The sequence below is a fragment of the Bos indicus genome, chromosome 3, assembly GCF_029378745.1.
Source record: "Bos indicus isolate NIAB-ARS_2022 breed Sahiwal x Tharparkar chromosome 3, NIAB-ARS_B.indTharparkar_mat_pri_1.0, whole genome shotgun sequence".
Lineage (NCBI taxonomy): Eukaryota > Metazoa > Chordata > Mammalia > Artiodactyla > Bovidae > Bos > Bos indicus.
In genome coordinates this window covers 79,658,568-79,685,832 of record NC_091762.1, presented here as the reverse complement: position 1 = coordinate 79,685,832, position 27,265 = coordinate 79,658,568, and the positions used below count along the sequence as shown (strand labels likewise).

At 36.2% G+C, this 27,265-nt stretch overlaps 1 protein-coding gene across 2 annotated transcripts in view; it reads left to right on the top strand.

Annotated features, from left to right (window-relative positions):
* PDE4B (phosphodiesterase 4B) overlaps nucleotides 1-27,265 on the top strand; it is a 539,031-nt gene that overhangs the window by 73,389 nt on the left and 438,377 nt on the right. The window contains exon 1 of one of the 2 annotated variants that reach the window (XM_070786389.1): nucleotides 15,765-16,202. The exons of the other annotated variant lie outside the window; for it this stretch is intronic. Within the exon in view, the coding sequence (XP_070642490.1) occupies nucleotides 15,967-16,202 (236 nt within the window). The 5' untranslated portion in view covers nucleotides 15,765-15,966. Of the gene's footprint in view, nucleotides 1-15,764; nucleotides 16,203-27,265 lie in introns of those variants that run through there. 2 annotated transcript variants of the gene reach the window in all.

The following is a 27,265-nucleotide window of genomic DNA, read 5'->3' as shown; positions in this document are numbered from 1 at the left end:
CCCAAGTTGGAAACAACTTAGTGTTCTTAAAGGGATAAACAAACTATGGTACATCCATATAGCTGAACACTATTTGGCAACGAAAAGGAACTAGCTATGAATAAATGTATCATCTTGGCTAAACTCCAGAGACATTTTCTGAGTGAAAGAAGGTTGTCTCGAAGGCTCAGTTCTGTGTGATTTCATGTATATGACATTATTGAAAGGATGAAATTATAGTGGTGGAGAGTAGATGAGGGCTTGCCATCATTTAGGAGTGGGAAGAGAATATGACTATAAAGGTGCAGAATTGGAGGGATTTTTGGGGATGATAGAACTGCTCGGTATCTTGATTGTAGTCATAGTTACATGAATCTATACATATGCTAAAATTTACAGAACAATGCACCAAAAATGTTAATCATATTGTAGGATACATTTAAAAATAAAGGAAATAAAAGAGTAGCCAAAGGAACTTTACAGAAATATTTATTTTATTTAAAAGTCTTTGCTACAAGGCTCAGCATGCGTATGTAAATGTGTCTCCAGTCTTGAATTTTACATATGCTAATATTACAGTATTGATCATACAAAATATTTTTATGAAACTAAGTTTGAGTTATTTCTTAATACCAGAACTTCAAAGTTGGTCTTGATAGATGAAATTCTATTTTTAGATTATAAGTCCAAAAGTCATCATTAATAATATCACTAAGTTAAAAAAACTAATATGAACAGATTGAAAATTAAAAGAATGTGTAACAAATAAATAAAACTTGAAATTAAATGACCCAATGTTGATCCAACCCACTATTTTGGAAACATTTTCCATGTTTCTGTGTATTCTGTATCATTTTAAAACTCATACAATTAAAATAACAATTTAGGAAAATTTTGTTTAGCTTTCAAATATATGCTTAAACATGAAATGAATCCCTGGAAATTATTCTCTTTTTAAGAGCAGTGGAATGAATTTCACTTAATTTTCATGTTTGCGGTACTCTTTCTGTGATCTCTGTAGTGTCATAGCTATTTGGTCTTACAAAGATAATTATTTACATTTAAAAATTTAATCATAAAGATCTGAGTAGAAACAAATTAAAAAAATGAAAGAAACAATAGCAAAGATTAATAAAATTAAAAGCTAGTTCTTTGAGAAGATAAACTAAATTGACAAACCTTTCCAACTCATTAAGAAAAAAAGAGAGAAAAATCAAATCAATAAATTGAGAAATGAAAAAGGAGAGATTACAACAGACAATACAGAAATACAAAGGATTACAAGAGACTATTATGAACAACTATATGGCAATAAAATGAATAACCTGGAAGAAATGGAGATTCTTAGAAAAGTTCAATCTTCCAAGTTTGAAACAGGAAGAAATAGAAATTATGAACAACCCAATTACAAGCACTGAAACTGAAACTGTGATCAAAAATCTCCCCAAAAACAAAAGCCCAGGACCAGATGGCTTCACAGGAGAATTCTATCAAACATTTAGAGAAGAGCTAATGCCTATCCTTCTAAAACTCTTTCAAAAAATTGCAGAGGAAGGAACACTTCCAAACTCACCCTGATACCAAGATCAGACAAAGACAATACAAAGAAAGAAAATCACAGGCCAGTATCACTGATGTACATAGATGCAAAAATCCTCAACAAAATTTTAGCAAACAGAATTCAGCAACACATTAAAAAGTTCATATACCATGATCAAGTTGGATTTATTCCAGGAATGCAAGGATTCTTCAATATATGCAAATCAAAGTGATATACCATATTAACAAATTTAAAGATAAAAATCATATCTCATCTCAGTAGATGCAGAAAAAGCCTTTGACAAAATCCAGCACCCATTTATGATTAAAACTCTTCCAAAAACGGACATGGAAAGAACCAACCTCAACATAGTAAAGGCCATATATGATAAGCCTATGGCAAACATTATTCTCAATGGTGAAAAACTGAAAGCAATCCCCCTATGATCAGGAATAAGACAAGGGTGTCCACTTTCAGTTATTATTTATCATAGTTCTGGAAGTCCTAGCTACAGCAATTAGAGAAGAAAAAGAGATAAAAGGAATCCAGATCAGAAAAGAAGAAGTAAAATTCTCACTGTTTGCAGATGTCATTATACTCTACATAGAAAACCCTAAAAATAGTGTCAGAAAATTACTAGAGCCCATCAGTGAATTTAGCAAAGTTTCAGGATACAAAATCAATAAACAGAAATCACTTGAATTTCTATATACTAATGCTGAAAAATCAGAAAGAGAATTTAAGGAATCAATCCCATTCACCATTGCAACAAAAAGAATTAAATAGGAATAAACTTACTTGAGACAAAAGAGCTGTACACAGAAGATTATAAGACACTGATGAAAGAAATCAAAGATGACATAAATAGATGAAGAGATATTCCATATTCCTGGGTAGGAAGAATCAATATTGTGAAAATGACTATACTACCACCAAACACAATCTACAGATTCAATGCTATCCCTATCAAATTATCAATGGCATTTTTCACAGAACTAGAACAAAAAATTTCACAATTCATATGGAAACACAAAAGACCCCAAATAGCCAAAGCAGTCTTAAGAAGAATGGAGCTGGAGGAATCAATCTTCCTGACTTCAGATTATACTACAAAGCTACAGTCATCAAGACAGTATGGTACTGGCACAAAAACAGAAATATAGACCAATTGAACAAGATAGAAAGCCCAGAAATAAACCCATGCACCTATGGGTACCTTATTTTTGACAAAGGAGGCAAGAATATAGAATGGGGCAAAGACAGCTTCTTCAATAAATGGTGCTGGGAAAACTGGACAGCTACATGTAAAAGAATGAAATTAGAACAGTTCCTAACACCACAAAGATAAACTCAAAAAGGATTAAAGACCTAAATGTAAAACCAGAAACTATAAAACTATTAGAGGAAAACACAGGTAGAACACTCAATGACATATATCAAAGCAAGATCCTCTGTGACCCACCTCGTAGAGTAATGGAAATAAAAGTAAACAAGTGTGACCTGATTAAACTTAAAAGCTTTTGCACAGCAAAGGAAACTATAAGCAAGGTGAAAAGACAACCCTCAGAATGGGAGAAAATAATAGCAAATGAAACAACTGACAAAGGGTTAATTTCAAAAATATACAACTCAATGCCAGAAAAACAAATGACCCAATCAAAAGGTGCAAAAAAGACTTAAACAGACATTTCTCCAAAGAAGCTATACAGATGGCTAACAAACACATGAAAAGATGCTCAACTTTGCTCATTATTAGAGAAATGCAAATCAAAACTATAATGAGATATATCTCATACCAGTCAGAATGGCCATCATCAAAAAGTTTACAAACAATAAATTCTGGAGAGGGTGTGGAGAAAAGGGAGTGCTCTTGCACTTTGGGTGGGAATGTAAATTGATACAGCCACTATGGAAGACAGTATGGAGATTTCTTAAAAAACTAGGAATAAAACCACCATATGACCCAGCAATTCCACTCCAAGTCATATACCCTGAGGAAACCAAAGTTGAAAACGACACATGTATCCCATTTTTAATTGCAGCACTGTTTACAATAGCTAGAAAATGGAAGTAACCTAGATGTCCATTGACAGATGAATGGATAAAGAAGTTGTGGTACATATACATAATGAAATATTACTCAGCCATAAAAAGGAAAGTATTTGAATCAGTTCTGATGAGATGGAAGAACCTAGAACCTGTTATACAGAGTGAAGTGAGTCAGAAACAGAAAGATAAATATTTTATTCTAACACACATATACAGAATCTAGAAAAATGGTACTGAAGAATTTATTTACGGGGTAGCAATGGAGAAACAGACATAGAAAATAGACTTATGGACATGGGGAGGTGGGAGGAGAGGGTGAGACGTATGGAAAGGGTAACATGGAAACTTACATTACCATAAATAAAATAGATAGCCAACAGGAATTTGCTGTATGGCTCAGGAAACTCAAACAGGGGCTCTGTATCAACCCAGAGAGGTGGGATGGGGAGGAAGATGGCAGACAGTTTAAAAGGGAGGTGATATTTGTATACTTATGGGTGATTCATGTTGAGGTTTGACAGAAAACAGCAAAATTCTATAAAGCAATTATGCTTCAATAAAAAAATAAAAAGAAAAAATAAAAAAAATTAAACCATAAATTCATACTATACTATTTTTTTTTCTTACAGATTTCATAGAAGACTGCTGACAGGTTAGAAAGTAATGAAAAGATGAAAGCTTATTTTAGAGAAAGAGGTTTTCCCAATTGTGCCTTTGTTTTTTAACATATATGTCCCTAATAGTCTATTCATCTGTAATCACCCTTTTAGATAATTTGCTGACAGGTTAGTATTTTCTTTGGGAATTGGGGTACCCTGTTTTGATGCAGATTTTAAAACACCTACCACGGGAATAGTTTCTCTCCTCGCATTTATGTATCTGATTCATCCTTGTTAATATATCTTGATGTTAACAATGACCTAGGAAACAAAGAGAGGATCTTCCTTAGTGTTTTTGTCTGTACAGTCTTCCTTCACAGAATGTGCCTTGTGAAAGAAGCTCCATATTACTCTGTCAAAATCAAAATCAGTGTGAGGAGAGGGCATAGCAAATCTCTCCTACCTGTATACCACCTAATGGAAAGAAATTGCAAAGCATAGGTATTCTGCTTTTGCATTGCTGTGAAGATGTTAATAATGATAGCAGTAGTAATAATAATGTTTTAAAAAGCAAAAAATGCTAGTTAGAATGGCAAAACATAGTCAAACTTCTATGATTTAGGAAGTTCAATTTGGAATCCTGTGTTGATCAAGAACAAGAAGTTATAATATTGACTGGACTAGCTTTCAAGACAATAAGAAAAATATGAGACTAACAGGAGAACATGATTTGGGACACTATATTAGTTTTCAATTTATATTTTCAGCCAATAAATACAAATCGATCAGGATGAAATCACAGGCTCTGGCGATATAAACATAAATAGAATAGTACAGATCCTTAGAGAGCTCATAGGTTAGTTCAGGAGACAAATGAAAATATGTACTGTAATATACTATGAAACTGAGAGACGAATCCAGTGCTGGTGGAGTACAATTGGGGTGGAACAGTTGGCTCTGCCTATGAAAGTTGGAAAAGATTCCACTGAAGAGTTTTCATTTGAATTTAGCCTTAGTGGATAAGACATTCAGGCAGTGAAAACTTCATAGTATAATGCACAAAATCATGAAAGAGTTACTGCTTAATGCTGCTATCATTCTGGCTCTCATTTGAGAGAGAGATATTTTATCTTTCTTTTACCTACTGCCTTTTACCCCCACTTGTCTCATTCTGCACTGAGGAGATCATTGTTTTCTTCATCCAACAAATGTTTACTTAAATACCTACCATGTGGTCACTACACTTCTGAGTATTGGGATTATTCTTATTGTTGTTGTTCAGTCGTTCAGTCATATTTAACTCTTTGCAACTCCATGAACTGCAGCATGCCAGGCTTCCCTGTCCATCACCAACTCCGGGAGCTTACTCAAACTCATGTCCATTGAGTCAGTGATGCCATCCAACCATCTCATCCTCTGTCCCCCGCTTCCCCTCCTGCCCTCAATCTTTCCCAGCATAAGGGTCTTTTCCAATAAGTCAGCTGATCTTATGAAACTTTGAATTCTAAGGGGAGTAAATGATGGTAAATAAGTAATACAGGCAAATATTATGAAAACAAATGGAGCCAAATGGGGGAGATTGTAGTTTTAAATAGAGCGATAAGACAAGACATCCTCAAGCAAGTGATCTTTGGGCAAACGGTAGAAGAAGATGAAGGAACATGCTGTATAGATAAACATGCAAGAGGAAACTTTTGTGATATGTTCAGTGAACAGAAATGAGGCCAGTGAGGCTGCAGCAGAGAGAGCCAGGCGGAGAGTGGAAGGACATGAAGTTCAAGAGATACTGAGAGGAGAAGGGAGAAAGCCTAGTGCCTTCTAGGCCATTATGTGGGCTTCTGCTTTTATTCTTGAGCGTAATGTGGATCCATTGGAAGGTCTTTCTTTCTTGAGTAGGACTCTCTAAGAACCTTATGATACCATGCTCAAGCATCTAGAGTACAGGCTTCCCACCTCCTCCCTAGGATTCAGGTGATATTGCAAGTAGTACAAGAAGAACATCTTTCTGAAGCATCAGTTTACTAATGGTGTGTAATTAAATTGTATCATATGGATAAAAGTGAAACGTTGCTATCATCATATAAAGATAGCATGCTAGATAATTTCAGACTCCGGGACATTAGAACATGTGAACCTATACTTCTGGTAACATGCCTAGACCACCCAGGAGCTTGCATCCCCTCTTCTGTCTCATTAGGTATCTTCTGTTTTAAAAAACTTGATGTAGGATCAGCTCCTCAAGTGTTGTGCAGTTTTGTGCCTTGATGTTCTCATCTAAAATGAGCAATATAATGGGCATTTGATGTACAAAATTTATTGAGTATCCACTCTGTGCCAAAGTCTGTTCTATGTTCTAGAAATAGACAAGACTCAGCCCAGCCCTAAAGGACATCATAGTTTAATATCATGAGGAAGTCCAACAAGGATTTCAACCGCTCCTGTCTGATGTTATCTGTAATCAGGGTGAGATGAAATACTTTATTAAAAAATACTTAGAAAACTATCTGGCACCCAGGAGGTATGTAATAAATGTTAACTCTTTCTTTGTAATCTCTTAATTTTTAACAGTAGTCAGCTAATTGTTCTCTTCCAAGATAGCTAGACAACTATTTACATTCAGTTGAATGTTGTCTTTTCTTCAATCAAGTTAGAATTATTCTATAGTTCCATTTCTTCTGAGATAGAGCAGTTGGGAGGAGTTGCCATCTGTGGTAAGCTGGGTTTTCAGTTGAAAGAGGCTACAGTTGTTTCTTGGTATTCTGCTAAATGACAACAAAAATTCACTTACTAGCTTGTCCAACTGAAGGAAGAGCTTGTGTATCTTCAATTGAATAGAACCTAATGGCTGTGCTCAGATGGTGTGTTGTTTTTGAAAAACTGAATAGTGATATAAATTAAGATAAAATCAAAATAATTTAGTTGTAAATATTGATAGCCTTAAATCTATTTCTTTTTAAAAAGAAACTACTGAATAAACTGTGTTTTCAAATATCTAGCTTTGTATTTACAGTAAATGTGGATCATGTTATTTTGTGTTTGATATTATGTATACTATTATCACATGGAATCTAGTTTTGTGTTTTATAATGTATTTTAAAGAACACAAAACTAGATTTCTTGTGATAATAGTATACATAACAATATCAAACAGTTAAAAATTGGTTACTCAGTTCAGAGAAAATGTATTTCAAAGTTAACTTTTAAATCCTGAAAGGCATTGAATATTAAAAGAGTGTAATTATCATGTATACCTGTGGTGGATTCATTTCGATATTTGGCAAAACCAATACAATATTGTAAAGTTTAAAAATAAAATTAAAAAACAAAAAAAAAACAAAAAAAATAAAAAAAAATAATAATTTGGTTACAAAGCTGTTACCTTTAAAAGACATTTTAATAATGTTATAGTACTTGCACTATAAGTTTATTTTGTTTGGTTGAAATTAATTTGCTTCCCATTTCGATTTAATGAAAATCATGTTCAATTGATCCAAAATAGTTATAAATAATACTGATTGAGTGTTATGGGCCATATAACTCTATTCTGATCCATGAATGATACTTTATTATGATAATTCTTGACTCTTGTTGCTTTGTTAGGATGTGAATATCAGGAATTTCATTATTTAAAATTGAGACTAGCTGTAATTGGAATTCTCAAGAGCAATTATCTCTACATTAATAGACTCGCTTACTCATTTCTCCCTTTGAGGTGCCAAGGGCTAAGCATTACATGTAAATAGAAGAGTTTTCACTGTGGTTTTTAAACTCTTTTCTAGGCACTCAGAAGGGCACATCAATTTTATTTTCTTTTTCCTTGGCTTTTTCTGCTGTTTGGCTCTTTCTCTTGAAACAGTATTTTCTCTGCTGAACTATTGCAGGGTGCTATTTGCTTTTACTGTGCTTTTTGTTTTACATTTTCTTAGATAACTTCTGACCTAGATACCTTCTCCTGATGACTTCAGTAGTCATCTTGATTTCAATATTTAACACAATATCAAGTTTTTCTATAGCATATTGACTCTAGAAACAAACTTTCCTGCATGTGTCTGTAAACATGCATTTCCTTTTCTCAGAGGTAACTAAATTCAGACTTTAAAATAGTCTGTTAACTTTTAGGTTTTGTATTTCAATTAGCTGTCTTTGGTATTTGTAAATGTTATTTAAAGTAGGTAGAATTAATTGACTACCTTTTTTTTTCTTTCTTTTTTAAGTTATGAAAGAATGATAACACATTTCCAGAAGACTTGGCAAATACAGAACAAAGTTACATACAGTTCCATGATATATTACAATTATTTTTTAAGTAGGTAAATTGAGATTTTTAGTTGGAGTTTCTGTATGAAACTCTCAGAAGTTAATAGAATTAATCGACAGAAAGGTAGACAGAAAAGCACTTCTGACCCAACTCAACATAGAACTGGGGTCTCCCGCATTGCAGGCAGAGTCTTTACCAGCTGAGCTACCAGGGAAGCCCTAAATTTATACAATTTTTACAAAATAGAAGATTGCAAATTCTATTCAAGTTCCCACAAAGTATAAACCAGGAGACACTGGAGCATATCCGGGGACATAAAACAAGGTGTAAAAATTTCATGGTCTAAAAAGGTATTGAAATCAAAGAGTCTGTTCTCTTATTACTGTGGAATTATGTTAAAATCAATATCAAAAGGTATTTGAGAATAATTCTCATATTTTCAAGTGCAATATGACATTTACAAAGAGAAATATTTGACTTAGCCACTGAAAGCCTCAATAGAGTTAAAAGATTGAAAAACGCAAAAGGGAATGGTAGAGAAGCAGTACTTAAATGAGAAATTAATATCAAAATGAGAAACCAGTATCAGAGATACTTTAAAGATCCATGTATTTGGAAATTAAATGTCCACTTTTAAATTATGAGTGTATCTAAGAAGCTATAACAAGGAAAATTGGAAAAAGTGTGTAACTGCATAAAAACAAAAAGAGATTTATTAGAATTTGTTGCACACAGCTGAAGCTGCTCAGTGTATATCTTGAATAAGGTATGAAAACAAATAGTGGAGACTAGCATAAAATTTTGTGAAATTTGAACAAAATCTGTACTTTAGTTAATAATAATTCTGTATCACATGTTAATTTCCTGTTTTTTTTTTTTTTTTACAACATTGCTCAGTTACTTCAGTCATGTCCCACTCCTTGTGACCCTGTAGACTGTGGCCCGTCAGGCTCTTCTGTCCATGTGATTCTCCAGGCAAGAATATGGAGTGAGTTGTCATTTCCTCTGGGTCCTCCTGACCCAGGGATCGAACACTCATCTGTCACAGCTCCTGTGTTGCAGGCAGACTCTACCACTGAGCCACCGGAGAGCCTTTTTACAATATAGTATTTCTTTATATTCTCAAAATTGAATCAGAAGTTTCAAGCCTCATTCAAATTTTCTTTAAATCAACAAGTTATTAAGCTTTCTAGACTTTTAGCAATAATATTGGTGGAGTCATACAAGTAGAATCAAAATGTCATAAATTTTTTGGCGAGACAAAAAGTTATGTTTTCCTATGTGTGTATATATATATAAAATATGTAATATATATATATATATACACACAAAAACATTTTCTATGATCTTGATAAAGGCTTGAGAAAAAATAACAAGGAAAAAGAGATGGAGTATCGGAGAACATAAACTAAGTGAGTTTGTGAGAGAGCCCTGAGTAATTGGAAAACATAGCTCATTTAGTTATAAACTCATTTAGTTTATGAGAGAGCACTGAATATAAAATAAAAAAAGTGAAACAAGCTAGATAAAAGTAAAAGATCATCATATAGTCCAGTTGTTAGTTGTTTTTAAACATACTGTTCCTTAGAATCACATTTGGAGCTTGGGAGAAAAAAACACTACTGGGGCATTTGTACTTTTCAGAAAATCCCAAGATTATTCTAATGTGCATCTGGATTTTAAAAAGTGATTATGGGCTTTTCTATTAAATGGTTGTTTTAGTAATATAGAATCCTATTATTTTCTATTGACTAATCATGATACAATTAATAATAATTATTCATGATAAATGGATAATATTTACATAATCACAGTAGCCATGAAATTAAAAGACACTTACTCCTTGGAAGGAAAGTTATGACCAACCTGGATAGTATATTGAAGGGCAGAGATATTACTTAGCCGACAAAGGTCCGTTTTAGTCAAGGCTATAGTTTTTCCAGTGGTCACATATGGATGTGAGAGTTGGACTGTGAAGAAAGCTGAGCACTGAAGAATTAATGCTTTTGAACTGTGGTGTTGGAGAAGACTCTTGAGAGTCCCTTGGACTGCAAGGAGATCCAACCAGTCCATCCTAAAGGAGATCAGTCCTGGGTGTTCATTGGAAGGATTGATGCTGAAGCTGAAACTCCAATACTTTGGCCACCTGATGCGAAGAGTTGACTCATTGAAAAAGACCCTGATGCTGGGAGGGATTAGGGGCAGGAGGAGAAGGGGGCAACAGGGGATGAGATGGCTGGATGGCATCACTGACTCTATGGACATGAGTTTGAGTGAACTCCGGGAGTTGGTGATGGACAGGGAGGCCTGGTGTGCTGTTATTCACGGGATCTCAAAGACTTGGACACGACTGAGCAACTGAACTGAACTGAACTGAATCACAGTAGTGGGCTTCCCTGGTGGCTCAGACAATAAAGAATCCCCCTTCAATGCGAGGGACCTGGGTTTGATCCCTGGGTTGGGAAGATTCTCTGGAGGAGGGTATGGCAATGCACTGCAGTGTTCTTGCCTGGAGAATCCCCGTGGACAGAGGAGCCTGGTGGGCTGCAGTCTGTGGCATCGCAAACAATCAGACACAACTGAGCAACTAAGGACACACACAGGAATCACAGTAGTAAAAGATGTTTATCAGTTTTCACAGTCACTAGCCAGACAAAAAATAAAAGATAAATTGCAATTTTAAACCATAATGGAAATATAATTAACCTAAAAATATAAAATAAGTACATACAATTTGGGGGTTAAGTAGAGTGAGGTGGTAGGTGGAAGTGTTTACATGCACATGTTTTTATCCACCCAGTCAGTATATGTCTTGGTTGGTGCATTTAATCCATTTGCATTTATAGTAATTATTGATATGTATGATCCTATTAAAGGTGGGAGGAGAAGGGGACAACAGAAGATGAGATGGTTGGATGGCATCACCAGTGCAATGAACATGAATTTGAGTAGGCTCCGGGAGTTGGTGATGGACAGGGAAGCCTGATGTGCTGCAGTCCATGGGGTTGCAGAGTAGGACATGACCAAGTGACTGAACTGAACTGATGATTCTATTACCATATTCTGAATTGTTCTGGGCCTTTTTTTTTTTTTTTTTTAGGTCTCTTCCTTCTCTTGTGTTTCCTGCCTGGAGAAGTTCCTTTAGCATTTGTTGTAGAGCTGGTTTGATGGTGCTGAATTCTCTTAATTTTTGCTTGTCTGTAAAACTTTTGGTTTCTCTGTCAAATCTGAATGAGATTCTTTCTGGGTAGAGTATTCTTGGTTGTAGCTTCTTCCCTTTAATTACTTTAAATATATCATGCCATTCCCTACTTCTTGTAGAGTTTCTGTTGAGAAATCAGCTGATAACCTTATGGGAGTTCCTGTGTATGTTATTTGTTGTTTTTCCCTTGGTGCTTTTAATAATTTGTCTTTTATTTTTTGTCATTTTGATTACTATGTGTCTTGATGTGTTTCACCTTGGGTTTATCCTGCTTGGGACTCTCTGTGTTTCCTGGACTCAGTTGACTATTTCCTTTCCCACGTTAAGGAACTTTTCAGCCATTATCACTTCCAATATTTTCTGGGGTCCTTTCCCTCTCTCTTCTCCTTCTGGTACTCCAATAATGTGAAAGTGGTGTGATTAATGTTGTTCCAGAGGTTCTCTGAGGCCATCTTCATTTTTTTTTTTCACTCTTTTTTCTATATTCTGTTTTGTGGCATTGATTTCCACCATTCTGTTTTTCAGATCACTTAGCTGTTCCGCTGCCTCAGTTATTCAGCTATTTATTCCTTCTAGTGTGTTGTTCATCTCTGTTTGTTCTTTAGTTCTTCTAGGTGTTTGGTAAACATTTCTTACATCTTCTCCTTTCCATTTCTGAGATCCTGGATCATCTCCAATATCATTATTCTGAATTCTTTTCCTGGAAGGTTGCTATCTCCGCTTCATGTAGTTGTTTTTCTGGAGTTTTATCTTGTCCTTTTATCTGGGATTTAATCTTCTGCCTTTTCATTTTTATTAACTTCATGTGATGTGGTTTTCATTCTGGAGGTTGCAGGATTGTAGTTCTTCTTGATTCTTTTGTCTGCCCTCTGGTGGATGAGGCTAAGAGGCTTGTGTAAGCTTCCTAATGGGACGGACTGGTGGTGGGAAAAACTGGGCCTTGCTCAGGTAGGCAGGGCTATGTTCAGTAAAACTTTAATCAAATTGTCTGCTGGTGGGTGGGGCTGTGTTCTCTCTCTATTAGTTGTTTGGCCTGAGCCAATCCAGCCGTGGAGTCTACCGGCTGTATGGTAGGGTTAATGGTGACCTTAGAGCTTCTCTGGTGGTTCAGAGGTTAAAGCGTCTGCCTGCAATGCCGGAGATCTGGGTTCGATCCCTGGGTTGTGAAGATCCCCTAGAGAAGGAAATGGCAACCCACTCCAGTATTCCTGCCTGGAAAATCCCATGGACTGAGGAGCCTGGTAGGCTACATGTGTCCATGGGGTCACAGAGTTGGACACGACTGAGCAACTTCACTTTCACTTTCTCTTTTCAAGAGAGCCCCTATCCCTGTGGCAAGCCATGGCCAACCCATGCCTCCACCAGAGACTCCAACACTAGCAGCTAGGTTTGGTTTAGTCTTGTGTGAAGTCACTGCCCCTTTCCCCTGTGTCCTGGTACATGCAAGATTTTGTTTGTGTTTTCTAAGAGTGGAGTCTGTTTCCCCCAGTTCTGTGAAAGCCCTGTAATCAAATCCTGCTTCCCTTCAAAGTCAGATTCCCTGCAGGTTCCCAGTCCTTTTGCTGGATCCCCAGACTGGGAAGTCTGACATGGGGCTCAGAACCTGCACAACAGAGGGAGAACTTCTTTGGTACTACTGTTCTCCAGTTTGTGGGTTGCCCACCCAGTGGTATAAGATTTGATTTTATCATGATTGCACCCCGCCTACCATCACATTGTGACTTCTCCTTTGTCTTTGGACATCTTTTTTTTTGGTGGATTCCAGAGTCCTGTTGATAGCTAATCAACAGCTAGTTGCAATTTTGGTCTTGACTTTACATAGTTTTGAAAATCTTTCTTTTAGGATGATTCTTAAAATTTCTTTAACTAGTACATTGATTGTCATGGTATGAAAAGTAAAAGAATAATGTGAAATGTCACATAATGTTACATAAGTTGACAATAAGAATTAGAAAGTAATTGTAATTCTACCACTATTCTTCTTTGGTATGTTTATGTCAACATTTCCTCATCTGAATCCCAGTTCACATACAGCTAAATCTGGGTTGTGAAATTTGCTATAATTTGGGAAGAGGTAAAAATCCCTGAAATGCTTATTGTGTTTTGGCAGCCTTTAAAAGTGAATAAGAGAAAGACTTCAAATTGCTAATTCATTTTTTTGCAAATAAGTCACTCTGAATATTGGCAGTATCACATATTCCAGTTTTATATCCCATTATTGTTGGGAAAAGTTTGACTTTGTTTTCATAATGAAGTAAATAATAGATAGTTTTAACTACATTTTTCTCCCATAATATTACTAGACATTACTAACAATTCATTCTCAAATAGAGCAGTTAAAATATCTTCAAATCTATAAAGTGCATGTGCTAGGGCTTAGCAGGACAAAATGACTATGTTAACCTCTCTTATAATGGAAGAACACTCAATTGGGAATCAGAAGGCCTGGGTTTTAGCTTTTCCTCTAATATCAACTACAAAAAAGGACTTTGGACAAGTCGTTGACAGTTTCTAAGTCTGTGTCCTGGTCTTTAAAATGAGGAGCCAAACAAGGTGATTACTGGGATTCACTCAAATTTTGAAATTTCATGACTTTGCTTTTGTTCAATAATATACTTTTACTATATTATTGCAATACTGATATCTTTCCAAGGCAGTACCTATAAGCTAGGAGTTTAAATCCTTCCTGTTAAGTTTAAACCATTTCCCCAAGGGCTGGAGTGGGACTTATTTTTTCCTGTGCACAGGTCATAGTCTGTTCTTATTCAGCTTTTAGATATTTAACCAGAGTATTTGACACATATAAATGATTTTATTATAAAGGTGAAATTTCTCACACATTAGAGAAAAATTAAATTTCTTGCTTTCTCCCTGAAGTCTTGCTGTGAATCATTCCTCAACTGTCACTCTCGCTGGCTAGCCCTAATTCTGCCTTGTCAAATTTGGGTGAGATCAGGCTGGCCTGGTAGTAAGTGTTGCCGGTACGGAGTTTCATAGCATCTGTGTACTTAAGCACCACACTAGTCTTTTCACTTCTTTTAAAGTGTAGAAGCTGCATGCCAGTATATTTCTAAATGAAATTTCAGGTTGCAATGATCTGCTATGGAATTTGAGACATTTTTGGGGGCTCCCCTACCCATATGTCTCATTATGCCTTGTGAACCAAGTACACACACACTAGCAAGTTAAGATACCCACACACAGACACTATTGTTTACATCTACCCATATGTGTGTGTGCACACACATGTGTGCATGATGCTTGACTTTGGACCCTGCACTTATAATGGGGAGCATTCATTTCTCCTGGTTGTTACCTTCATTTCCATTCTAGACAACTTTGCCTTTTGGAAGTGACTTTACATCTAACAGAGAGTGGCTGTTGTGGGTACCTCAGGGACAATGAACTTAAGCAGAAGAATGAAGGTAATTTTTATTGGATTAAAGATTAGTCTTTAAATTCCTTAGGGGAATGAACCAAATCTAATGTTTTTCTGTTATGTTTCCAAACCTAATGTTTTCCTGACTCTTTTTATATTGTAGTTTTATATCTTCTGGAGAGGAGAGAGGGGAAAAAAAGCTTTAGCAAATCAGTTCTTTCATTCAGAAATGGAATTTGGAGGGGTCTGTTTTAGCTAGGCTCTTTGACAGTGTCTGATTTAATGTTTTTGCTGATGATGCGAGTGGCTTCGCAAATGTGAAAATCTGGGTGATGGAGGGTGTTGTTGAGGGGGAAACAGAGTGCGGTTGTTTAAATAGTCCTGGGCCAATAAGTGTTTGGTGGGTGGAGTTACTGTTGTATGCATTACAGAGAAAGATAATTCTGAATGAAGACTTTAACATCACACATGCTGGCTGGGCTCTGGTTCTGTGCTTTGTGCAAACAAAAATGAGTGACTCAGTGACTAGGTTTTGCTTACTATCCATTAGTGGATGCAGCGTGTTTGAAAAGATTTCTTAAAAAAAAAATGCATGTAAAGGATTTATCAGAAGCCCTCATGAATATTTCATGAGTTGATATATTCAGCTGAATGAATTCAGCGAGTGTCAGTGTGTAGCTTGCAGACAAACCTCATCCACAAGGAGGCTACTGACATAGGAAGCACTTTGGCGCATTTTCAGAAGCAAAGCCAGGCTGATAAAGCTCCTTGTGACAGGCTGACTTGCCATTCTTCGATTATGCTGCTCCTGCTCTAAGCAGCTCCTACTTTGGAGCCACAGCTTCCTAAATTAAACTGGGAACAGTTTGCAGACTTACCAGCCTCCTAACCTGCAGCTGTGTCTCTGCTATGTTTGACATTTTTGTTTTGGATGGTGAAAGCCAGCACTCCATATAAGACATGACAGCAAAAGATTCTTCAAAAGAACTTACTGCCTCTGAATCTGAGGTTTGCATAAAGACATTCAAGGAGCAAATGCACTTAGAGCTTGAGCTTCCGAGACTACCGGCAAACAGACCTACATCTCCTAAAATTTCTCCACGCAGTTCGCCAAGGAACTCACCATGCTTTTTCAGAAAGTTGCTGGTGAATAAAAGCATTCGGCAGCGTCGTCGCTTCACTGTGGCTCATACATGGTAAGAAGGGATTCGGTGGTGTTTGGAGTGCTTTTGACTAGCAACAGTGATTTAGAAATGTAGCAAATGGAATATTTGAATTTTGTTCATAATACAGTCCTCAAGTGTGAGGTGAGTGGAGAGCAGGTCCGCTGAAGAATACATAGTGCTCTGTGTGTTCATGTCACTGTGCCTAGCTGTTTCCAGATAAAAAAGGCTCTCACTGGAGAGAGTCTTTAAAATTACTGCTTATAAAAAACACCTAGCTAATTCTAGGGCAACTGAGTATTGAAGGAGTTTTTAAAATTCAGTTTTTAATCTCTGTGGAGGTGATTGGTGACTTTTTTTGTGTGTGTTTTTGTGTTGATGTTGATGAGTTTTTCTGATAGTATATTTTTGGTACAAAAATAAATGATTCAATCTTGGATTTGTTTCTTAAAACAATGTATAAAGTCAAACTTAATTTATGGCGTTGCCGTATTGTAGTATGTCAACTAGTGATTTTAATTTATTGCCTCTGTCTTTACACTTGTTAAATAAAGGGAAAACTAAATTCCCACTTCTGAAATTATGTGATTAATTAATTTAATGTATGATTCAAATTGCTGTTATCTTTGAGATTCTTATTGTAAAAAAGTGACTTAAAATTTGTAGATAATAATAAATAAACTCCCAATTTACTTGGGAATGCCAAGTAAATAAATCCAAGAGCCCTCTATAAAAACTGTACTGAGCCTTTAATATATATAATATGCTATATACAACAGAGTAGTTTCCTTAAACCAATATAATAACAAAATACAAGGGAAAGTACAAAAGAAATTGAACTTTAATTGCAAAAGCTAGGCTTTTTCAGATGTCTTTGAATATTATACTTTCTTTCAGATTAAAATACCCTTCAAAATTGGGTACCTATAATTTTTATTTAATAGGGACTTTAGCAGTGAAGGGAGCTATTACCTCTTAAGGATAATTCTAACACACTGATTTTGTCTGCATCTTAGATTGCCAACCAACATTATAAACTGAGGAGATCCTGTTTTTGAAAATTATTATTTACTTGAACTCTGTTTTTTACTCATCTGAAGTGTTTGTCTGCCTGATCTACTGCACAATATATTGGGAAATTCAAGTTACCCCTAGAAATATGTAGCTTGCCTTTGATAGACACCACATGTTAAGGCCAGTATTCATGCTTTACTTAGCTAAAAATGATATGGTTATTTTTGTTTTCTGAGAATGCAGTGTTGTTGACTTAATTGCTTTATTGGCAAACTTTTTTTTTGATCACCTTTCTGATGAGTTAAATCTTATTATTCAATTATAATCTCATACTTGTAGAGTACATGTGAGTAATTTTCTCAAAACCAACCAATGGTAGCATTTGTACAAAGAGAAGATTTATATGTAAGGATGTACTGCTTTGAAGAAGTCCTCTCTCATGATTTACCCCACCCCTAAAGTGTATGTATTTTCATATAGTTTGCTAAGTAGTATAACTGAATAGGAGAAAGGTATATAGTTATATTGCTAATTAGTTCTCATAAAAGGAATAAAGGTGAAAAACATACAATTAATTGACTCATGTTTTACTAATTGGTTAATATTAAACCATTATTTTGACTAGACAGACATTTAATTTTAACTAACTGATTCTCAGATAATGGTGAATCTTCATAAAACCTTGGTAATATTTCTTTATTATAGAGTTCCTGAATATAATAACATGACCTTTCTTTTACTTAGAATAGATTTTGGATGTAGCAGGAAGGTAGAGCTATAAATACTGATTTTGTTTTCAAAATAACCCAAAGTTTAAAATGACTAAAGAGCCAGTTTCACTCTTGCATTATACAAATTTTCTTGCAGCAAATTACAAAAAGAACAATTAAATGGTATTTGAGATAACTTATGCTATTAAAGTGATCTTTTTCTAGCTGAGTTAAAACAAAAATTTCCACAAATTGCCAAAAATAAAAAAAAAGCCCATATGACTTTAATATGATGTATCATAAGTTTAAAGAATCCATTAATCATCAAACTTACAAAATAACTTTAGTTTGACAATGATTCATTTTCACCCATTTTTACCTCCCAGCTCACACACTCTTCTTGTATTTCTTAATAAAGGTATATCATAGTTTCTTTTAACTTCTTATTAAGTCTCTATTTATGTTTATTTTTTTCTCAGTGCATATTTAATATTTTTCAAATTTTTTTTTCATGGAGCATTCAATGAAATTTTCTTTTCATAAAATACAAACATATGTATTTGAATGACTTTTTCACTAACCTTAAAAATTATGTACTCCTTTTTTAAAAGCATCATATGTAATTTACATGAGGAAATAAGAGCATAAGTACTTTATTTTTGCCTCTTTGTCATGATGAAATGTAACCATTCTTTTCATGATCAACAATTAGTATTTTCCAAACCATGCATTTAAGTTAGTAATTCCAGGATATGCACTTAGAAGTCTCTAAAAACATGTTATTACTTTACAGTAGACAGTAGACATCTTTTAAAAAGACTGGATTGTTTTGATCCCAGCATTGAAATTAAAGTAATTTTCATGATGAGCTAAACAATGCAGAGGATGCAGTTTATATCTAAACCCACTGAACAGTTTTTTTTTTATCTTCAGTTATTTGTAGATTTCATATTTTTTTCAGATGAATGTATAGTTCTGATTTTGAAAACCCAAGTTATGAAGTGTGGGTTAATGGCAGAAGATTTAAGAAACACTTATGAAATACTGACTCTGTGATTCTTTTTAAAATATCTGAACAAAGATAAATATTCAGTGTCTTTTCACTAATCAGAGTATTGATGCAGTCCTAAATCTGGAAGGAATCTGGGTGATTTATCTAGTTGCTTTCTTTTACTCTTGGGCAGGACCAGTTACTCCATCTTTGACACATGGGAATCTAGCCTATTTTTAAGACTGGAAAAAAAGTTCTAGAACCTCACTTAGTACACAGTCTTACTACTTAATAGTCTTGGTATTGAAAATTATATTGGTCTTCAATGGATATTAAGAAAAAACTTATAATTACTTGCATGAAAATGAAGATCATTATTAACCAGTCCTAGGATTTTTTTTTTTCTCTCAACATATATAATTGAGCTCTGCTGTGAGCAAGAAAAGAAAAAAATGCTGATTCAATCTACGTGGATTCCAACATCGCCTATATTTTCGGTTCTTTACTAGGATATTCACACGTATTATCTCATTTAAGTTTTATTAGGAGAATAGGAATACTCTAATATTACATGCTGCATTTATAAAAATGTTCTGAACTGCTTTAGTTTCTTCCAAGTATTTCTATTCCCTTAATTATTATTTGACTGTGTACCATTATCCCAAATTTCTAAATTCTCCTTTGAATTCTGAAACCCAAAAGTGGACACTCAAATCCATGTTAGTTGATATGAGACAATATAGATTTTTTAAAAATTTGTCCTACACTTCAAAGCATCAATGGAATGTCAAGCATTGGTGAACAGGGAGAAGGGAAAATTCATCCCTAACCCCAAATCAGGGGTGGAAACTCCTGAGACATAACCTTATCCTCCTTGTCTTATGTGGTCTGCTTGTTCTTATTTTTTTTTTTTTCAAATTTGAACTTTTTATTTTGTATCAGGATATAACAATTAACAATGTTGTGTGGCCTGCTTGCTCTAGACTTACATTTGCCACCTGTAGCTTTGTCAGCCTTCTCTCCTTTGCTCATGTTCCAACCTCAGTTATCAGTTCTCCTACATCATCAGCAGCGTGATGCTCTCTGATGGAAGCTACTGGTGATGGTCCTGAATGCATTTCAGGCCTAACACACTGCTCTTGAAGAGCAAGTGCATTGGTGAACACCACCACTCTCTGTCTGTCTGTCCATGCTTGCATGTGGGATATGCTTCACAGAGGACAGTATACTTTCAGAGTTAGTATTAGAAAGAAGACTTGTTTTTTTTTTTTTTTTTTCCAATTCCCCATTTAGTTCTACCTAGACCTTGGAAATATTTCCTCATTTTTATGAAAGTTCATGAAATATAAACTTTTGTGCCTAATATTTGACCACAAAAGTATGAAAAGACATAGTTCATACTCTGAAGGAACTTGCTTACACCTGAAAAGACAAAGCTAGAATAACTGGAGAAGAGTGAAAAGAAAATGTTTAATAGTACATGTTTAACCTTTCTCTAAAGCTTTGGGCACATTTACTGCCTTATACAATTTAGTCCTAGTTTGTGAGCTAAATCTAAATCTGTGCCTTGCGTTATTTCTTATATTTCCTGAATTATTTCCTAGCAGTATGGAAAATTTTTGAAAAATATCTGTGCCTTTAAGTACTTACTGATTGAACATTTGATTGAACAGAACATTTGTTGAGAGCCTACCATGTTCTGGGTGCCACTCTGGGAGAAAGAGTCCTCACCTTCAGAGAATGCTCGTGCCCCATGGAAGACAAATGTAGGCATTAAGAATTAATCAATGGTATGTGTATAATGCTAATGAAGAATGACACTCAACTTGTAAGAGCACAAGAAGAGATAAATACTGCTAGAGAGTGAGTCAGTGTGTTAGGGAAGGTTTGGAGAGGAGATGACATTTGTGTGGGGTCTTGAAGAATGATTAGGAGTTTTTCAGAAGAGTGGGCAGAAAGGGCAAATTTTTGGCCAAAGTGACAATAATAAAATTCTATCAACCAATAACAATAATAATAACTCACATTTATTTTGTACTTAGAATGCATCTGACGTTATTTTAAATTATTTACTTATTTTTGTGCCATGATATATGGTAAAAACCATTGCAATATTACAAAGTAATGATCCACCAATTAAAATAAATAAATAAATAAACAAAACAAGCAAAAACATCCAGGTTATGTACTGATATTTCCATTTTATTGGAAAGGGAATGAAGCATAGGGAGGACTAGTTATTTGCCTAAGAGTACACGGCAAGTAAGGGGCTGAGTTGGGATTTAACTCAGAGGATGGTGGAAAGTGAATAAAGTTCATTGGTGTTATAGCCTTAGGTGCAAGGTTGGAGTGGGCCTGGAGAATCCCGGGGGCTGGGGAGCCTGGTGGGATTACGTCTATGGGGTCACACAGAGTCGGACATGAGTCAAGTGAGTTAGCAGCAGCAGCAGCAGCAAGATGGGAGAAGTGACTTAGCAGCAGCAGCAGCAAGGTGGGAGAGAGGAAGTCAGACTCTTCCTGGAGATTGGAGTCACACTCTAGGGCTTCCAGTATTGTGAACAGACTTGGGGATTTATCCCATCATCAGCAGAGAGCCACTGCAAGGCTATGAGAAGGGGGTTGCCTTAAATAGCTTTTACTTTGGAAAGGTCTTTGCAGGCATTGTGGAGAATGGATTGGAAGGTGAGAGGATTTAGAAGCCTGGGGTAAAGGGAGAATGTTCATTTGAGAGATAATGACTTCTAATTATTGTATATGTTCCATAGCATCAAAACTATGCTTATAACATTCTTTATGACTTAACAAATTATGGTTTATGGAAACTGGGAAGAAAAGTATGAAAATTCTGTATGCCTTGCATTTATCACCTCCAGCATGGTGCTATGCATAGTTCTAGTTAATGCACTACTTCTAAATGCATCAAAGAATCTTAGCAAACGTGCTAGGGAGGATGACTGCATCCAGGGAAAACCGATTAGCTCAGTCCAAATTTATTAGAGGTGCTTTTTGTTGTGTTTGTGTATAATCCTGGTGAGTTTTTTTTATAGAAATTATCTATGTCTGCCATCTGATCTCAATGCCAGTGGAAATCTATGCCTCATAGCCCTATTCTATTGCTTAATCAGGGCAACTGTTTTCTCAGTAATGCAAGTCTGTAAATGGTGTTTTTCTGGCCTTTTAGTGTGTACAAGTCTTCAATATATTGGATTTTAAAAATACTTACTGGAGAAAGGGCTTTGAAAGTAGTGATGACAAACCCCCTGCCGGGAGACACATTGGAAGGTGACCCAGCAGGCATGCCAACTGCCCAACTGCTAAAGTTTAAGTTCTTTTGTGAAATTCCATTTGCTTTCTTTTCCCATTCTTCCTCCTTTCGGTGACTCCCAGTTTTTAATCCTTGGATATTTATTGTGCTTCCTTCTGGAGCATCACTGTCAAGTCACCTGCAACATTATACTTGTAGTATTTAAATGATTCCCAGAAAAGTATCTAAAATGCTTGCCATGGTTCACAAGGCATTACATTTTCTGGCTCCAGAATACCTGTGACCTCATCTCTGATTCCCCAGCCATGTTAGGCTCTTTTCTGTTTTTCAACAAACCTTATATGTTTCTACTTCCGGGCCTTTGTTTGATGTTGCTTCTGCCTGGAAGTCTAGTTCCCTAGATGTTGACGTGGTTCACTATCTCACTTCCATCCAGGTTTCTACTCAAACCTCACTTGGTAGAGAGGCTTCTGCTGACCCCTTCATCTAAAAAAAGCACTGTTTGCTTTCTTGTCCCCTGTTTTGCTTTCTTTATCTTCTTGGGTGTTATTACCTGGAAATATATTGCTAGAAAAGACACACTTGTTTGTATGTCGTTTTTCTCTTCTATTGTCTACCAATCTAGCAAAATTGCATGACAGCAGAGATTCTGTCTTGTTTACTGTATCCTGGGCACCTGAAGAAATGCTGGCGCTTAGTATATATTTGATGAAAAAATAAAAGAAAAAAATGAATATAAGTCCCTATGTCCTATTTTTTTTTATTCTTCTAGCACTTTCCCTTTAGCTTATTATGAAGGAAGAGAAAAGGAAAGTTAGTTGATACTCTATAAGCGCCCTTACTTCATCCATCTCTTAGTAGTTGTTTCCCTTTTTGCTGGTAGGGCTACTCTAACTTGCTTTCTGTTTTATGTTCTGTAATACTGTAGGTACAAGTTTAATCATGATATCTCACTAGAGGCTAGGTGTTTTACATGGTAGCCTATTTAATTAAGCCACTGTGTACAAACCACACTACCTAGCCTGTAGTGCTGTAAAGTAAATATTTGTCTGTAGCACTGTACAATTATTATTTGCTTATTCTTCATGCATCAAACAGCACATCAAATAGTTGGTGTTTCAGCTTAGGAAAGCTCTCCATATCTCTTATTAACTATCTGAGTGGAAGCATCATAGAGACAAACCTATTTGTTGTTTGGCCTTTTAAATATCTGCATATTATTTGTTAGAATGCTTCATTATTGATCATTTTCTACTAATGCAGCATCTAAAAAATATTAAGCTTTCTGAGCTTTTGATAGAATTTTCCTGGGGAACTTGGAAGAAAGAGTCCATTCCTTGCAGAGTAAGGAAATTGTGAATTAATAACCATTGTATTCTAGAAAAGACATCCTCAGGAGCAAAAATTTTCACTTGGTTCTGTTTCATTTTTTTCTGGACTGAGAGGTTGGGACCTCTGTCACTCCTAGTAATTTGTTTGACAGAGATATGTTTGAATCCCACTGTGTACTTTAAGTTTAAAAAATAGAAGTGATTTGTTGACCTTCTCAAATTGCTTGAAGTTCTTCTTGCTAGAACTTAGACATTTTGTCTTATAGGGAGAATATGAATGACTGCTTCTCTCGACCTTTTGTGGAAAAGAACACTCGTCACTAGGCACGCTCTCCTGACAGACAGCGTATCCCCTCCTTCACCCTATAGCCTCACAATGTCAACTTCAGCAAATAACGCAGATTGTAAATAAAGGAGGAGGAGGTAATACGGCTTTCAGAAAAACTGCTTTCAAACTGTGTTTTGTGAAGCATTAGTGTTCTAGGACCCATTTTGGGAATTCCTTGAAAAATAAGATAGTGATGATCTTTTTGCTGATCCTGGGCCCAAACAAAGAAACACGGATGAATCTGGGGGAATTTCGGGAAATTTGGGGGAGTACAGATTCCATAATCTCCAAGTGTCTGAAAAACCACCAATGTAAGAGATAAAGGAGTAGATAAAAATTCTTGGGTAGCTAATGCTTGGTAGAGTCATAGACATTTTCAGATATTAAAATTATATGCATCTAAGATGTCCAGGAATGGCAGCAGAATAAATGAGGAAGGTGGACATAATTTGGGTCAAGGAGAGGTTACTGGTAGTGAGGATTTAAAATTTCAAGAAGTTGAAAGAATAGTAGTAGTATAATGAAACCTTCTACTTCGATTTACTGATTGCTAGTGGTTTTCCACATTTACTCTCTCTCTGTACCTCTCTCCATATTTAAATGCTTATATATGCTTTCTTTACTTTCAAGGGAGTGCACCTGGATGGAAAGCATTAGTTTTGGATAAAAAAAAGCACCTCATTTTAAAGTGTAATTATTTCCATTTAATTAGCATGTTCTCATATCATAATTTGAGTTTAATTCTTAATAATTGACTAATGTCTTGACAAGTTATAAAAAGTTTGTGGCCCATTTTTATTTTATTTTATTTTTTAAAAAATTTTATTTTATTTTTAAACTTTACAATATTGTATTGGTTTCGCCAAATATTGAAATGAATCCGCCACAGGTATACATGTGTTCCCCATCCTGAACCCTCCTCCCTCCTCCCTCCCCACACCATCCCTCTGGGTCGTCCCAGTGCACCAGCCCCAAGCATCCAGTATCGTGCATCGAACCTGGACTTGGGACTCGTTTCATATATGATATTATACGTATTTCAATGCCATTCTCCCAAATCATCCCACAGTGATAGTGAAGGGTTGTTGTTGTTCAGTCGCTCAGTCGTGTCCGACTCTTTGTAACCCCATGGACTGCAGCATGCCAGACCTCCATATCCTTCACTGTCTCCTGGAATTTGCTCAGATTTATGTCCACTGAGTTGGTGATGCTATTTAGCCATCTCATCATCTCCTGCCCCCTTTTCTTTTTGCCTTCAATCTTCCCCAGCATCAGGACTTTTTCAGTGAGCTGGCTCTTTGCATCAGGTGGCCAAAGTATTGGAGCTTCAGCTTCAGTTCAGTTCAGTCACTCAGTCATGTCTGACTCTTTGTGACCCCATGAACCACAGCACGCCATGCCTCCCTGTCCATCACCAACTCCTGGAGTCTACCCAAACCCATTTCCATCGAGTCGGTGATGCCATCCAACAGACTCATCCTCTGTCATCCCCTTCTCCTCCTACCCTCAATCTTTCCCAGCATCAGGGTCTTTTCAAATGAGTCAGCTCTTCGCATGAGGTGGCCAAAGTATTGGAGTTTCAGCTTCAACATCAGTCCCTCCAGTGAACACCCAGGATCTGATCTCATTCCTTCCAATAAATATTTAGGATTGATTTACTCTAAGATTGACTAGTTTGATCTCCTTGAAGTCCAAAGGACTCTCAAGAGCCTTTTCCAGCACAATTTGAAAGCATCAATTTGTTGGCCTCCAGACTTCTTTATTGTCCAACTCTCACATCCATACATGACTACTGGAAAAAACCATAGCTTTGATTATATGGACCTTTTTTGGCAAAGCAATGCCTCTGCTTTTTAATATGCTATCTAGATTTGTCTTAGCATTTATTCCAAGGAGCAAGCATCTTCTAATTTCATGGCTGCAGTCACAGTCTTCAGTGATTTTGGAGACCAAGAAAAGGAAATCTGTCATTGCTTCCACTTTTCCCCATCTATTTGCCGTGAAGTAATGGGACCAGATGCAGTGATCTTAGATTTTTGAATGTTGAATTTTAAGCCAGCTCTTTTTTCACCCTCCTCTTTCACCTTCATCAAAAGGCTCTTTAGTTTCTTGTCACTTTCTGCCATTAGAGTGGTATCATCTGCATATCTGAGGTTGTTGATATTTCTCCCTGCAGTCTTGATTCTAGCTTGTGATTCATCCAGCCTGGCATTTCATGTGATGTACTCTGAATATAAGTTAAATAAGCAGGCTGACAGTATATAGTCTTGACACACTTCTTTCCCAATTTGGAACCAATCCGTTGTTCCATGTCCTTATGGACCTAGCATCCCAGGTTCCTATGCAATATTGTTCTTTATATCATTGGACTTTACTTTCACCACCAGACACATCCAAAACTGAGAGTTGTTTCTGCTTTGGCCCAGCTGCTTCATTCTTTCTAGAGCTATTAGTAATTGCCATCAGCTTTTCACCAGTAGTATACTGGACACCTACTGACCTGGGGGGGCTTATTCTGGTATCATATATTTTTGCCTTTGCATACTGTTCATGGGCTTCTCGTGGCAAGAATACTGGAGTGGTTTGCCATTCACTCCTTCAGTGGACAACTATTTTTTCGTAACTCTCCAATATGACTTGTCTGTCATGGGTGGACCTGCATGGTGTGGCTCATACTTTCAAGCCCCTTTGCAATGACAAGGCTGGGATACATGAAGGGGCATGGAGGATTAGAGATATCTATAATATTAATAGTTTATAAGTAATCTTGGTGACAAATTGTTGGTTTTAGGTACTTGAAACTACTTCTAAGAGGATGGGTGTCAGTAGCATTTTTTTTTTCTTCCCTCTGAAAGAGATGTTACTTCTTTCTATAAAACTATAAGACATGGGGGGACGAGCGTGTGGGGGCGGGGCGTGGCGGCGCAGGCCCCGGATGTGGCTGCTGTGGCCCCTCCTCCCCCACGCTCCCCTCAGAGCCCCCGGCCGCGCGCCAAATTAAAAAAAAAAAAAACAAAACTATAAGACATAACATGAATATGGAAAACTGTATTTCTTAATATAGTACAGATGAACTTCTATCATTATATACTTTTGATGTTATCTTCAATTTTATTTTTACAGTTGATCTTTTTTTTATGTTATATTATTTGGAGTCAAGTAAGTTAGCTAACTCATTTGAAAAGACCCTGATGCTGGGAAAGATTGAGGGCAGGAGGAGAAGGGGACGACAGAGGATGAGTCTGTTGGATGGCATCACCGACTCGATGGAAATGGGTTTGGGTAGACTCCGGGAGTTGGTGATGGACAGGGAAGCCTGGCGTTCTGCAGTTCATGGGGTCGCAAAGAGTTGGACACGACTGAGTGACTGAACTGAACTGAACTGAGGTTTGGTTTTAATATTTTGTCTTGAATTGCTATTGAAATTTTAGACCGGTTAATTCTCTGTCTTGGACCT